The following is a 12,746-nucleotide window of genomic DNA, read 5'->3' as shown; positions in this document are numbered from 1 at the left end:
GCAGAATGATCATTTTGAGGAACTTGGGGGGACATCCTAAACGTTCCAAGATCTGCCACAGGCCTTTTCTGCTCACAGTGTTGAAAGCTTTGGTGAGGTCAACGAAGGTTACATAGAGACCTTTGTTCTGTTCCCTACACTTGTCTTGCAGTTGTCTGAGAACAAACACCATATCTGTGGTGCTCCTATTGGCTCTGAAACCACACTGGCTTTCAGGTAGAAGATCTTCTGCAATAGTGGGTACTAATCTGTTCAGAAGTATTCTTGCAAGGATTTTACCAGCAATGGAGAGCAAAGTAATACCTCGGTAATTTGAGCAGTCTGATTTTTCTCCTTTCTTCTTGTACAGGGTGATAATGACTGCGTCACGGAGATCTGGTGGTAGCTCCCCTTGTTCCCAGCAATGCACAACAAGCTCGTGGAATTTGGCATGGAGTGCTTGACCTCCATGCTTCCAGATTTCAGGTGGAATTCCATCAACCCCAGCTGCCTTGCCAGTTTTCACCTGCTGTATGGCCTTGAGTATCTCTCCCATAGTAGGGGCTGCATCCAATTCATGTTTCACCGGTTGTTGTGTAATGTGCTGAATTGCTGAGCCTTGGACTACACAGTTGGCACTGAAGAGAGTCTGAAAGTGCTCAGACCATCGGTTCAGGATGGAGGTTTTATCTGTTAGAAGCAGTTGACCATCTGCACTGAATAGGAGGCTTTGAACCTGGTATGTGGGTCCGTACACTGCTTTCAGGGCCTCATAGAATCCTCTTTGGTCACCCAAATCTGCGCATAGTTGTGTTTTTTCTGCTAGGTCGAGCCACCATTAGTTCTGGATGTCTCGAAGTTTCTGTTGGAGCTTACTGCATGCAAGATGAAAGGCGGCTTTTTTTATATGGCGAGATGGCTGAGCAAGGTGTGCTTGGTGAGCACTTCTCTTCTTCTTCAGCAATTCCTGGATCTCTTGATTGTTCTCATCAAACCAGTCTTTGTTTTTCTTGGAGGAGAACCCTAGGGACTCTTCAGAGGACTGTAGGATGCAACTTTTAATATGTTGCCAAAGCGCTTCAGGAGAGGGATCTATGGGATTATCTTTAAGTCTAGTTTGAAGGTTTCCCTGGAAGCTGTCTCTCACTGTGGCTGTTTGAAGATTGCTGACTTGGAGCCTCCTCCTTGGAATGCCGCCTCTCTTAGGTTTGGGCTTGAAGTGGAGGTTAAGTTTGCAGCGCACAAGGCGGTGGTCTGTTTGACATTCTGCACTCGGCATCACTCGAGTATGACGGACATCACTGACATTTCTCTGTTGTACTAAGATATAGTCAATGAGGTGCCAGTGCTTGGATCGAGGATGCATCCAGGTTGTCTTCAGGCTGTCTTTCTGTTGAAAGATAGTGTTGGTGATGGTGAGCTGCCGTTCTGCACAAAACTCTAGCAGGAGGCGTCCGTTGTCATTGCAGTTTCCAACACCATGCTTGCCCAGGACTCCTTTCCAGGCTTCAGAGTTCTTACCTACTCTGGCATTGAAGTCACCAAGGATTATGATCTTATCATCTGCAGGAACATTTTGGGTGAGGCGGCGCAGGTCTGTGTAGAATTTGTCTTTTTCCACTGGGTCAGCTTAGAGAGTTGGGGCATATACGCTAAAGAGAACAACATGTTGCTTGTTGTGTAGAGGGAAGCGTAAGGACATAATGCGATCGGAATGACCTGTCGGCAGATTTTCAAGTTTGGAGGCAATGCAGTTTTTAATCATGAAGCCAACTCCTGAAAGGTGTCTATCGGTTTTGGGTTTGCCTGACCAGTAGAGTGTGTAGCCAGCACCATGTTCTTTAAGGCTGCCTTCCTCATGAAGACGAACTTCACTGAGAGCAGCAATGTCAATGTTGAGCTGTGACAGTTCATGGGCAATTAGAGCAGAACGATGCTCAGGACGTCCACTGTCCCCAGTATCAAGCATGGTTCTGATGTTCCAACATGCGAGTGTTAGTTTGAGCACACCTTTGCAGGCAGGTGTATGCCTTTGAAATCTCTTTGTTTTTGTTTGACCGCATGGAAGATGCCGGTTGGCCACGGTTATCCAACCGGGTGTGGAGATGAGCTTTGTTTAGGCCACCTTTGCTAGGCCCCTCTCCATGTGGAACAAGCAGTGCTGTCCCTAGAAAAGGCTGCTTGGTCATACAGGATGCTGCCGCAAGAGACTATCATCTCCGGGGTCAAGTCTCTAATGACCCATATCCTGAACCACCTGCATGCAGGGTTGGGTCTGCGGCTTCCAGCTGCTTCCTATCACCTGCCGTTTTCGACCCTCACCTGTCGCTACAGGGCTTTGCAATGTGGGTGAACCCTTCAAGCCTGCGCAATGGATTTTTTAGGTGAGCCACAGCGTGCGCAGAACTGGCCCCACCCTTTACTCCTAAGGTTCATCTGCCACGGCCTAGCGAGCTTGGACGGTGACAGCGAATACCTCAGGGCGTAGGTTTGGTTAGAGTATCCTTCTCTTAGATGGATGGCCTTACAGGGCTAAGCGAGCTCCATCTGCCCGGCTTTGGGGTTGGAGTTGTCCTTCTCCTAGGATGGTTGCCAGAGGGCTAGTGAGCCCATTCTGCCCGTGGACACACTTTGTCTGACCCTTCAGCTGAGACCTGTCTGGCATGGGAGACCCTACCGGCGGCACAAACCACCTCCAGTATAGCTCTCAACCTCATGAGGGCACGCAAGCTTCTCCCCCGCGACAAGGGGGTGTCCCCGGAGAAGAAAACAAAAAGAAAGAAAGAAAGAAAGAAAGAAAGAAAGAAAGAAAGAAAGAAAGAAAGAAAGAAAGAAAGAAAGAAAGAAAGAAAGAAAGAAAGAAAGAAAGAAAGAAAGAAAGAAAGAAAGAAAGAAAGAAAGAAAGAAAGAAAGAAAGAAAGAAAGAAAGAAAGAAAGAAAGAAAGAAAGAAAGAAAGAAAGAAAGAAAGAAAGAAAGAAAGAAAGAAAGAAAGAAAGAAAGAAAGAAAGAAAGAAAGAAAGAAAGAAAGAAAGAAAGAAAGAAAGAAAGAAAGAAAGAAAGAAAGAAAGAAAGAAAGAAAGAAAGAAAGAAAGAGAAAAGGAAAGAAAGAAAACTGAGGCTCAGCGTTTTAGTAGCTGGTATATTCACAATGTCATGCTCAGGATGTCTCAGCCCACAGGTGCCTAATTAAAGGAGCAAGAAAAATAACTATAACTGGGAAATGTCTTGTAAAGTTAATCTCTATGTTATAAATAAAGATGCACAGAATGAAATCTGAGACTAGTTCTTAACTTTCTGTTTAAGGAAAAATAGATGGGAATTATAGGAAGAGAATTTTAGCTTTCTTATCTTGGGCAGCAATAAAGTAAAAAAGATGTGACAGATTGCTATTGTTTATGAGGTTGAGCTGACACTCATTTTCAGCTCTGTTGCCACTTCCTGGAGAATGCATATTCTTTATTCCCCTTATGGAAAATGGTTACATAAGAATGACCTGTATTAGATTAGATTTTCTGCTTTAAATCAATGTAAATTAAATATTCACCACTTACCTGAATTTAATTCATTACATGAATGGCCCCAACATGCAGTGAGAACCTTGATGTGCAGTGTCACCAAACTGGACTGCTCTGATATTATTTAGTGAAAGTCTTTCATCTTATATCCGACATAATACCCTGTCTATGTCAATTTGATTTTATCTAGTTGCTGTCATCAGAAAGCAAAACTTTTTAATGTCAGAATTCCCGAGGCACACCAGGCAAATTGGTTCACACAAAGCTGCTTCATGTGGATTTAACTGGATTGCTGTAGTACTGACACCTCTATTTTTCTTGTGCATGAAACATATTCTCATTGAGTGAATATACTTTCCATTCCTTATCTATAGCCATGTTTTAGTGTTTGGATTAGCCTAAATCTTTTTCTAAATTAGAGCACTACTCCCACAGTTTTGAACACCTCTCTTTGTGACATATTGACTATTAAATGACTCAAATAATGCATTTTCTTCCAAAATCACTCTAACTTCTCTAGCGCCCTAGACATCTGATATTTTTACTCCCATAAGTGAAGACACCAGTAAACATGACAGGATGTCAATTCATGTGATCATGTTCATAAAACAACCCTGCAGAAGCTGAGAAGACAAAAGATCAGGGTTCCTTTGTAGCTCAGACTTCAAGAAGTAGAACTGGTTTTGCTTAGAGCTCTAGCTCTAGTGGGCTGTGTTATGGTGGGCTGAACATTGCTTTGTGTACAATGAATTATTCTTTGTCTTCCTTTCAAATGTCTTTAAGTATACAATCTTTTCTCACCTTCATGTTAGAAAATGAGTAATACTTTCTAGTTTGAGATATCTAAACCTTTTTAAAGTTCTGTATTTCAAAGAAAGTCATAATTTTATATATTTCTATTAAATTAAAAGCTTATTTTTTGCAAGTAAAATTAGCTTAAAATCAAGCATTTCTGATAAAAAGCAAATGTATTTCTAATTTAAAGAAAGCTGCACTAAAATGCATTTTTTTTAAGTTATGCATGACCAGATTTTTTTTTTTGGTATCAGAAGGGAATGAAGCACCAAGAGCAAACAAACAGGAGTGCAGAAATCACATTCACTAAAGCAAAGCGAAACATAAGGTTAACAGCTTCTTACTCTGAATCAGGAGTCTTCAGCTTTCAGATGTTGTCTATACTAGGCAAAATAAGCATGATCATAAACATAAGACAGCATATACTTTGGTGGATGTCAGAATTGAGCATTATATGTCTAATGCTTCCAGTATTTTTAACAAGAAATTTTGCTATCAATGTTTTTAGTGTCGATGGTACTGCTTAGTTGCAGTCTGTGAACATATAGTTCATGTCCTTTATATAGTTCTACAAGACATCAGTGTGTGCTCTATTACCTGAATGAGATGCTGCTTTAAGGACACTTGATTTCTATTTCAAGGTGCTTTCTGTCCCTTTTTCCAGTACCGCATGATATTGATTAAATACATAAAAAGTTTTCCTTTTACACATCATCATATTGCTGTATGGTCCTCAGGAGTCTCTGCGGTGTCTTTATCATTTTTCAAAAATGACTCAACATAGAAACAGAAGTAAATCTAATTCCTTGTGACCCAGAGGTAACAAGGCAGACCCTTTCTTCTATCTCACTAAGGGACTATTGTAGAGGGGATGTTGAATAATGCTTGCAACAGTCCTTACTGTAGCATCCTCTTATTTATGCATATTCATTACTGGTCATAATGTGCAGCACAGTTGAGAATCAAAAAAAAAATATTCATAAAGTGTCATAGATGAAATCTAGTAGCTTTTCAGTAGGGCTGGAACAAAAATTTTGTAGTAACTGGGGCGCTAGAGCATATTGTGTTGAATCAGAAACAGAAATGATCAAAGTCTCCTGTCCTCAGCAAACTGACATGTGATGCACACCCAGAGCATCTCTGAACTTCCTATCCAAGACCAGGCAGAGCAAGCAGAGTGAGAGACACCACTGCTTGACAGACCTGCTCTATTACCTAGGCCATTGCCAAGGAGGTTAAGTTTGCTAATTTAGGATGTAAGAATATGATTTAAATAGAAATTGGTAATGAAGAATTGCCATACATCTTTATTGTTTGAAGAAAAAATGAGTGTTGCCATCATTGTATGTGAAACACATAAAGCACATGAACACAGGAGGCTCATAGTAGAAGATGGTATAATTTCTTTACTGAATCAGAGGGATTTTGTCGCTGTGCCATTTCTCTACATTTGCTTCCTACAGCAGGAAGTCTTTAACCTAGCACTCAGCAAGACTGGGGAGAGGAGGGATAATTCAGCTCTAATGGGCTGAAAATATTGTGTTGCTGCATCTAGTTCATGCTAGAATTTTTGCAATTGAAAATGTTAATATATTAATTCAATCTGCTTTTTTCAGCAATTTGTTCTTTCTTGGTGAACTGCATATGTGTGGTTAGAAGTTGCTTCTTTTAGTCATTCTTAAGTACTCCCACGTTTGTATTTGTTTTCAGAACTGAGACTAAAAATGTTTATGTAAATCAAATTAACAATTTGATATGTGAAATTTTGACTGTTAGGTCACAACAAAGACATGAAGATGGGAAATAAGTATGTTTGCAAGTATTAAAACTTTGAATTTGGACTATTTGAGAAAATAGAGACACTGTGAAGCTCTTCTGGGCTGACTACAAAAATTAAAAATACTTTTGTTCTTCCCACTTAGCTATTCTGAAAAGAATAGCAGTGTTTTGTCACTGCTATAGTGATTTTCATCTTGAGTCATCTATATGGATCTTAAGTAATGAAGTTCCATTAAAATGAGATGAAATTAATATCTTATTCCTGTCACTGAGCAAACTGAGGCTCAGGTCAAGTATTGCCTTCTCTCCCCATCTGGTGTTCAGGCCTCTCTGAGCTAGCTCAGATTGCTTGCTAAAGTCATCCTTCCTTAAAGATCAAGGTGTTGCAAAATCAATACTAGATTATGTTCTTTGCTATTAGCCTGAGCAGCTTTTTCTGTTTCCCAGAACTTACTAATGTGCTGTTGTATAGAGGTCATCTTTCTGCCGAATTGCTGAATAATCCAGCAGGGTGCAGGGCTGAGTTCACTTTCCAGAAGCAGAGAGCCAAAAGTAAAAGTCACTTCTAGGATACAGATGAATGACTTTGTACACTTCTGTCACCTCTACATCAAAATTTTGGCAAATTGTAGAAATTTACGTGAGGCGCGACAAAAGGGATTTATGGGCTGAAGAGGCTGATAGTAGAATAAAATAAATAATAACCAAACCCACAATTTTGAAGTTTCTCGATTAAAATAAGCTTGTAGAGATTTTTTTCTTGTTTTGTGTTTTGTTTTCTTTTTAAATACTTATTTAAATGGCCACCAGTGATCTGGAAACAAATTTCTGCAGATATTGCTCTTTGTTATTCCAGTTTTACTCAGATCACTTCAGCCAAGAATTAAAAATTAGCTCTTACTCACTAGCACTGCAACAACTTACAGGTTTTATCAATAGTAGATGACAAGAAATCAGAAGGAGTTATAGTTGTGTTGCATTTTTAAAGTTGGGCAAATTTCCTTTTTCAGTCTAACTCAAAATAAATGTATTTTAAAATTATCCATTTAAATGAATATTTAAAGTCTATCCACCTAACCACCTAAAAATATTTAGAAAGTGCACACAAAGAAGTTACAGGATTTTTTTAAAAATTAAATAATTTAGGTTAAGATGGTCATTTTCTGACTTGCTTGAAAAAATTCATGTTAGGAATGAGAAAGTTTCAAGGCTAGAACCTACATACATTGTTTACAGCTACTATTCACATAGTTGCCAACCTCGTGTGATAGAAATGACCCAAGGCACTGCCATCTCTTTTGTCCTTGAACTATCATTTTTAGGTAGGAAACTGCCAAATAGGCCACTTGTGTAGATTATGTAATTTTGTCCCAGTCATAAATAGGGCAAACACAGGAGCCCCTTTTACACTCTACATGATGATTTTTCCATTTATGTCATTCTGTCTGGGGAGCTGCTTGCTTTCATTGCTCTCAGGTGGGTTTTTTTTACTTTTTCTCCAAAGTTTTTCTGTTTCTTCTTGACACCTTCTACATTTATATGCATTCATGTTGGAATGAAACCCAGACCTCTGACACAAAGGAGTAAGATTTATTATGAAAACAATTTCCTTTGAGGCACCCCACCATTCTGCATTACTAAGTGTTGCATTGCCTTGGTGGTTTTCTTTTTCTTGCAAAGACTTTAATCCCTGAAGCAGAATCAAACATAGAATGTCTGACATGACATGCCTCAGCTGGATTCACCTGACTGCTGCTTTGCCTTGCCTTTTGTCTTACCTGCCTTTGTGAATTTGCAGCACGACTGATGCCCCCATGTCCTCCTGCCGGGACTTTCCCTGCCACTCAGTGCAGGGAGCAGAAGGGAGGATGCAGCCTGTGCTGCTGCTGGATTTAGAAGGAATCTCCAGGAAGGCACATGCTTCAGCTGCTGCCACTACTCCTGTTACCCTGCAGTTCAGGATCTAACCTAATACATATGTTGTGCACCCTTGGAGAAAATAGTGTGCATTTTGAAGCAGAAATTATGCATATATCACCAAGTCTAGCCTACCTGGCCTGTCTGTTTTATGCAGGTAAATGGTTCTCACTTCAGTGTAGACATCATGTTCCAGCACAGCCTTTCACCAATGTGCCCACAGATGCTTTTCCTTTCTCTTTGCAGGGGTATGTAGTTGATGAACATGCAGCCATGCAAGCTCGATGGGAAGAAGCATCTAGAGAAACAATCAAGAAGACAACCAAGCCATGCCCCAATTGCAATATTCCAGTAGAAAAAAATGGTAAATTTATTAGATATTTTGTATTTTACTGTCTTTTAAAATTAATTTTACAATATAAATGTATAAATGGGCATGTGTACATATGCATAGCATTATTCCAAGATAGGGAAAGCATACAGAGCTTGAATAATTCCCTCTGTCACTATCTAAATTATCTTGAAAATACTAACTCCAAGTCACTTAGTTCTAAAACCACTAATCAAGCCATACAAAATGCCCAGCTGTCTTGTAGGTCGGGAAAATGAGGCACTGGATGAAGCATTCATATGATTGGATACCCAGGTAGTTGTCTAAAAAGATGATAAAAGGACTGTATAAATAAACACATGATGGGAGGAGAAAAGAAAGCAGAGGCAAATTCTTATCCGTGGTGCCCACTGAAAGGACAGGCATCGATGCACACATATTGAAATACAGGAAATTCCATTTAAACATGAGAAGGTTCTTTTACCATGTGGGTGACTGAAGACTGCAACAAGTTTCCCCTAAAGACTTTCCATCCTAGGACACATTCAAAACCCAACTGGACCCCTGAGTATGCTACTTGCTTTGAGCAGTGGGGTTTGGACTGGATTATCTCTAAAAGGACCTTCCCACCTCAGTGATTCTGTCATTCTGCAGATTAAGGCGTGAAGCTTAAAAAGTGCAGTGCTTGCTTTCTTCTTTGGTCATGGGCACTGCACGTGCCCGCTTCTAGGCTGTCATTTGTAAACTGAGAGAAGCACTTCAGAGCTGCCTACAGCTGCTGTCAAGAGGCTGACAACTGTACACTGAAGTCTGCCAACAGTCCTTATTGGGGAGTACACGGACTCCACACAGGAGAATAATTGTGCTTTCCTTCCCCAGATGCTTCCACGGACCCTGTCTTTTACATGGGACAGTGACAATGCTAATAACTTTTTTGTAATATGCTGTATAAACTACAGGCATTCCAAAATATTTCTGGATGAAAATAACTTTCCTGTAATAGCTGAAGTGAAAGAAAGAAACACTTTTCTACAGCTCAGTTCCCAGTCTGAGTGAGTTTAAACACACATCCATGTCTCTCCAAGGACTGCTGTCCTCACAAAGCTCTAGGTCATATTGCTTGAGGCATTCTCCAATCTGACTGCTGATCTCAGCTGCCGTGTAGCAGAGAATAACATGATTTATGTAGCTTAGCAGGTAGGCCTCACATTGGACAGAGCGTGTCCATTGGAGTTTGGGTCCTGCGCCAGAACTGAGATGAGTTTGACCCAGTGAGGACTTAATACAAATCATAAGATAGGACTGGATCTAAACATTAAATAAACTGTAACATGGAGCTGGCCATTGGTATGTTACATTTAAATAAGACAAAAAATATTCTGGTGCATTGCATTTCTTACACAAAGATATAAATTGACGAATAGACCTTGCCATCACAACTAGTTTTCTCTCTGTGTCAGATGAAGCAGATAGGCCTGTTTTAATAAACCAGTTCTTGTATCTTCTGCCGTTTTTGCCTTCTGAGAAATATTCTGAACTGACATTTATGAAAAAGGTGGTGTAAGGGTAACAGTTTGTAAAGTAGTGAACAAACACTCCTTGTACCTCCCATCACCATTTGGAGTCAAACCAAGATGACATCTCAGCATTTCTTCATACTGCATGCTTTTCTCTCGGTTTGAATTATACAATAGATCTCTTTGTGTGGTAAGCAACATAATTTCCATTTGAAATGTATTTCTGTAATGACCTTTGACAATGTTAATGTTTTATATGTTACAAAATAAACATTTGATCAAGGTTGTGAGCAGACAGATTAAAGCTGCTCTCATGGTATGGGCAAGCAAGAAATGCAACACACTGATGTGATCAAAAGGCCACTTCAGATACTAAAAAGGTCAAATCAACTTAAATTCCTAATACTATGTTGATATAATCAGCACTCAGCCTCTAATGCCTGTATCTCCTGATTTACTCTATTTGCAGATCTTGCAGTTGAATACAAATCCAAAAATTAGTCTAATTTTTTTCATTTTCTGGCTCACAGCTGGACTACCATAGAGTAACCTTGAGGAGACACCATCATGACTGCTTTGAGAGGCCACAGTCTGTCATTCTTTTCCCTATCCCTAGCAAAATCTTTTCTAATTTCCTTCTACTCCTGCAGTCCCTAAAGTAAGACCCACATATTACAGGCCAATGAGAGAGAGAGTAGCAGGTTTTAGAAAGCCCAGGGAAACATTCTTCAGGTTTGTACCTTTTGTTCATTAAATATTTTACTTACTTGGTAAATTAATGCCTAAGAAAGTTGTTTTTAATGCTTTTAATTGTTGATTAGCATCTCTAAGTGTTTGCCAAGTACCAAAGCCATTCTGTTGCTATTTTGCAGGTGGCTGCATGCACATGAAATGTCCTCGCCCTCAGTGCAGATTTGAGTGGTGCTGGAACTGTGGCTTGGAGTGGAACAGAACCTGCATGGGAGATCACTGGTTTGACTAGCGGTGCTGAGGCCAGCCTGTGCTGCTGCTACAGTTTTCATTGAGGCCAAATTCTGAACTCCTTGCTTACACAAAATTCCCAGTGGTTTCAGCTCACAGGGTTCAGAAGTTGGCCTAGTTTGTTGTATTTTGCTTTCTTGCATATACAATCATACCAAAATCAAACTGAAGTTATGCCAAGGAGTTTAAATCCACTAAGTAAAAAGAGTAATTGTTTTAATGGACAGACTTGTTCATGATGGTACAAAGAGGGGTAAATTACAACTTTCTGAACTCTTGTAGTCTGTCAGTATGGAGGACAGACAGTGATACTATCAAGAACCTTACCTGACATTGTCAGGAATCCATAGCTCTTGCAAGAACGATGAGCCTGCATAGTGTGTGTGAGTGTGTGAGCATCAAGGGGGGTGGAGAATGAATTATCTGCTTTTTTCTTTGACCACTTCTTTGCTCATTCAGCACAATTTTTTTGTTTGAGGCAGTATTTCTTAACAGCTTTTTTTTGGCAAAGGGACGACTGTTGGCTCTTAAGTGTTTTCTCAGGGTTTCTTCCTAACAGACTTTCAGTAGGGATTGGTTTTGCTTTCAAACCAAATTCTCATAGAAACATCCACATTAATGGCTGTGTGTTTGTGACATACAACACGAAACCTGCCTACCTACTCATTATAGACTTTGTTACAATGGGAAGATTAGCTGAGAATGCAGTTTCAGTGCTATCCGTGACTGTTGCTACAGTGGTGATTGAATCCAATTAAGTCTTGTGCAAGCTAGACTTACAGGGCTTCATTTTTCCTGTACTTACAGAATACTTAGGACATAGCAAAGTGAGGCAGGAGAAGACTTCTCAGGGCTTATCTCTATCATCATTCTCCTAAATTGTATTAGAATATGGGTATAATTCTGAAAATATATTCATTGCTCTAAGAGTGTGGGGCAGGGATACAACTTCATTTTACGACATTAACACAGTAAGTAAAGTTTAATAGCATTTCCAAGCCTGGACAATTTTGTTGTTTATGATCTTTACATTGCTGTCTTATTCTTAAATGAAATGTGTAATCTCTATATCCAACATGCCATGTAAGGATTTGCACAATTTAGTTTTGAAAAAAAAACGCACAATAAATAAAGTGGTCAAAATTTTAAACTTTTTTCTTTTTTTCATTTGAATACAAAGTAAGTAAGTACAAAGATGTTGGGTGGGTCATGCATCACCTCAACTGATTGAAACTTCTAGCTGAGATGCTAACACTTTGATTAAACATAAAACATAATGTCAGCACAAAATAAATTCCACAGCCATGATGTTCTTTTAAAGTTTGAACTAATATTTTGTATGGCATGACTGCAGAGTCCTGAAAATATGGGTGTGCTTCATATCAGTGCAGATCAGGAACCTTGAGGTATAAAAAAAATCCCAGGCTCACTTCAAAAATGTCCAATTGCTATGAGCTGTGGAATATTCATCTGTCTAAACTGGGAGTGACATTAAAAGTCACTTCCAATGAAATGGAAACAAAGGAATTGAAGGCATGAGGTACCAAAAATGAGAAGGTGAACAGGCAGAATTAAGAAAATGAGTAAGAAGGGAAGTGACAGCAAGAAGACAATGGACATTTCCAAGAGGTAATTTTCCTGTTTGGCACTGGTGAACTAAAATGCCGAAGTAGCTACATGGAAGTATAGGGGTGAAATTGAATGCTGCAATGTAGCCCATGTAAGTACATTATCTTAATGGGGATATTTTACTGTGAATTTTGATTATCTCATTATTTAATTTCCTATACCTAGTTCTATTTTATAATTTATATGTCTTGTTGCCAACAGTCTAGGGGGAAAGTCACAATGCTTAATTTTACTTTGATCAAGTAAATTCATCACTAGATTTCATATTCAGAAACATTCAGGAAAAAAAAGAAGTCTGAAAC

The 12,746-nt window shown here is 39.5% G+C and overlaps 1 protein-coding gene across 2 annotated transcripts in view; it reads left to right on the top strand.

Annotated features, from left to right (window-relative positions):
- The window catches only part of PRKN (parkin RBR E3 ubiquitin protein ligase), a 721,348-nt gene extending 709,390 nt beyond the window's left edge, over window positions 1-11,958 (top strand). For both annotated transcript variants that reach the window (XM_071549419.1, XM_071549418.1), the window contains 2 exons: window positions 8,233-8,350; window positions 10,707-11,958. In XM_071549419.1, the coding sequence (XP_071405520.1) occupies window positions 8,233-8,350; window positions 10,707-10,816 (228 nt within the window). In that variant the 3' untranslated portion in view covers window positions 10,817-11,958. The remainder of the gene's footprint in view (window positions 1-8,232; window positions 8,351-10,706) is intronic.
- Window positions 11,959-12,746: the final 788 nt, after the last annotated feature.

The sequence above is a fragment of the Pithys albifrons genome, chromosome 2 (assembly GCF_047495875.1).
Source record: "Pithys albifrons albifrons isolate INPA30051 chromosome 2, PitAlb_v1, whole genome shotgun sequence".
NCBI lineage: Eukaryota > Metazoa > Chordata > Aves > Passeriformes > Thamnophilidae > Pithys > Pithys albifrons.
Note: the sequence above shows the minus strand (reverse complement) of the source record. Positions and strands in the feature narration are given on the sequence as shown.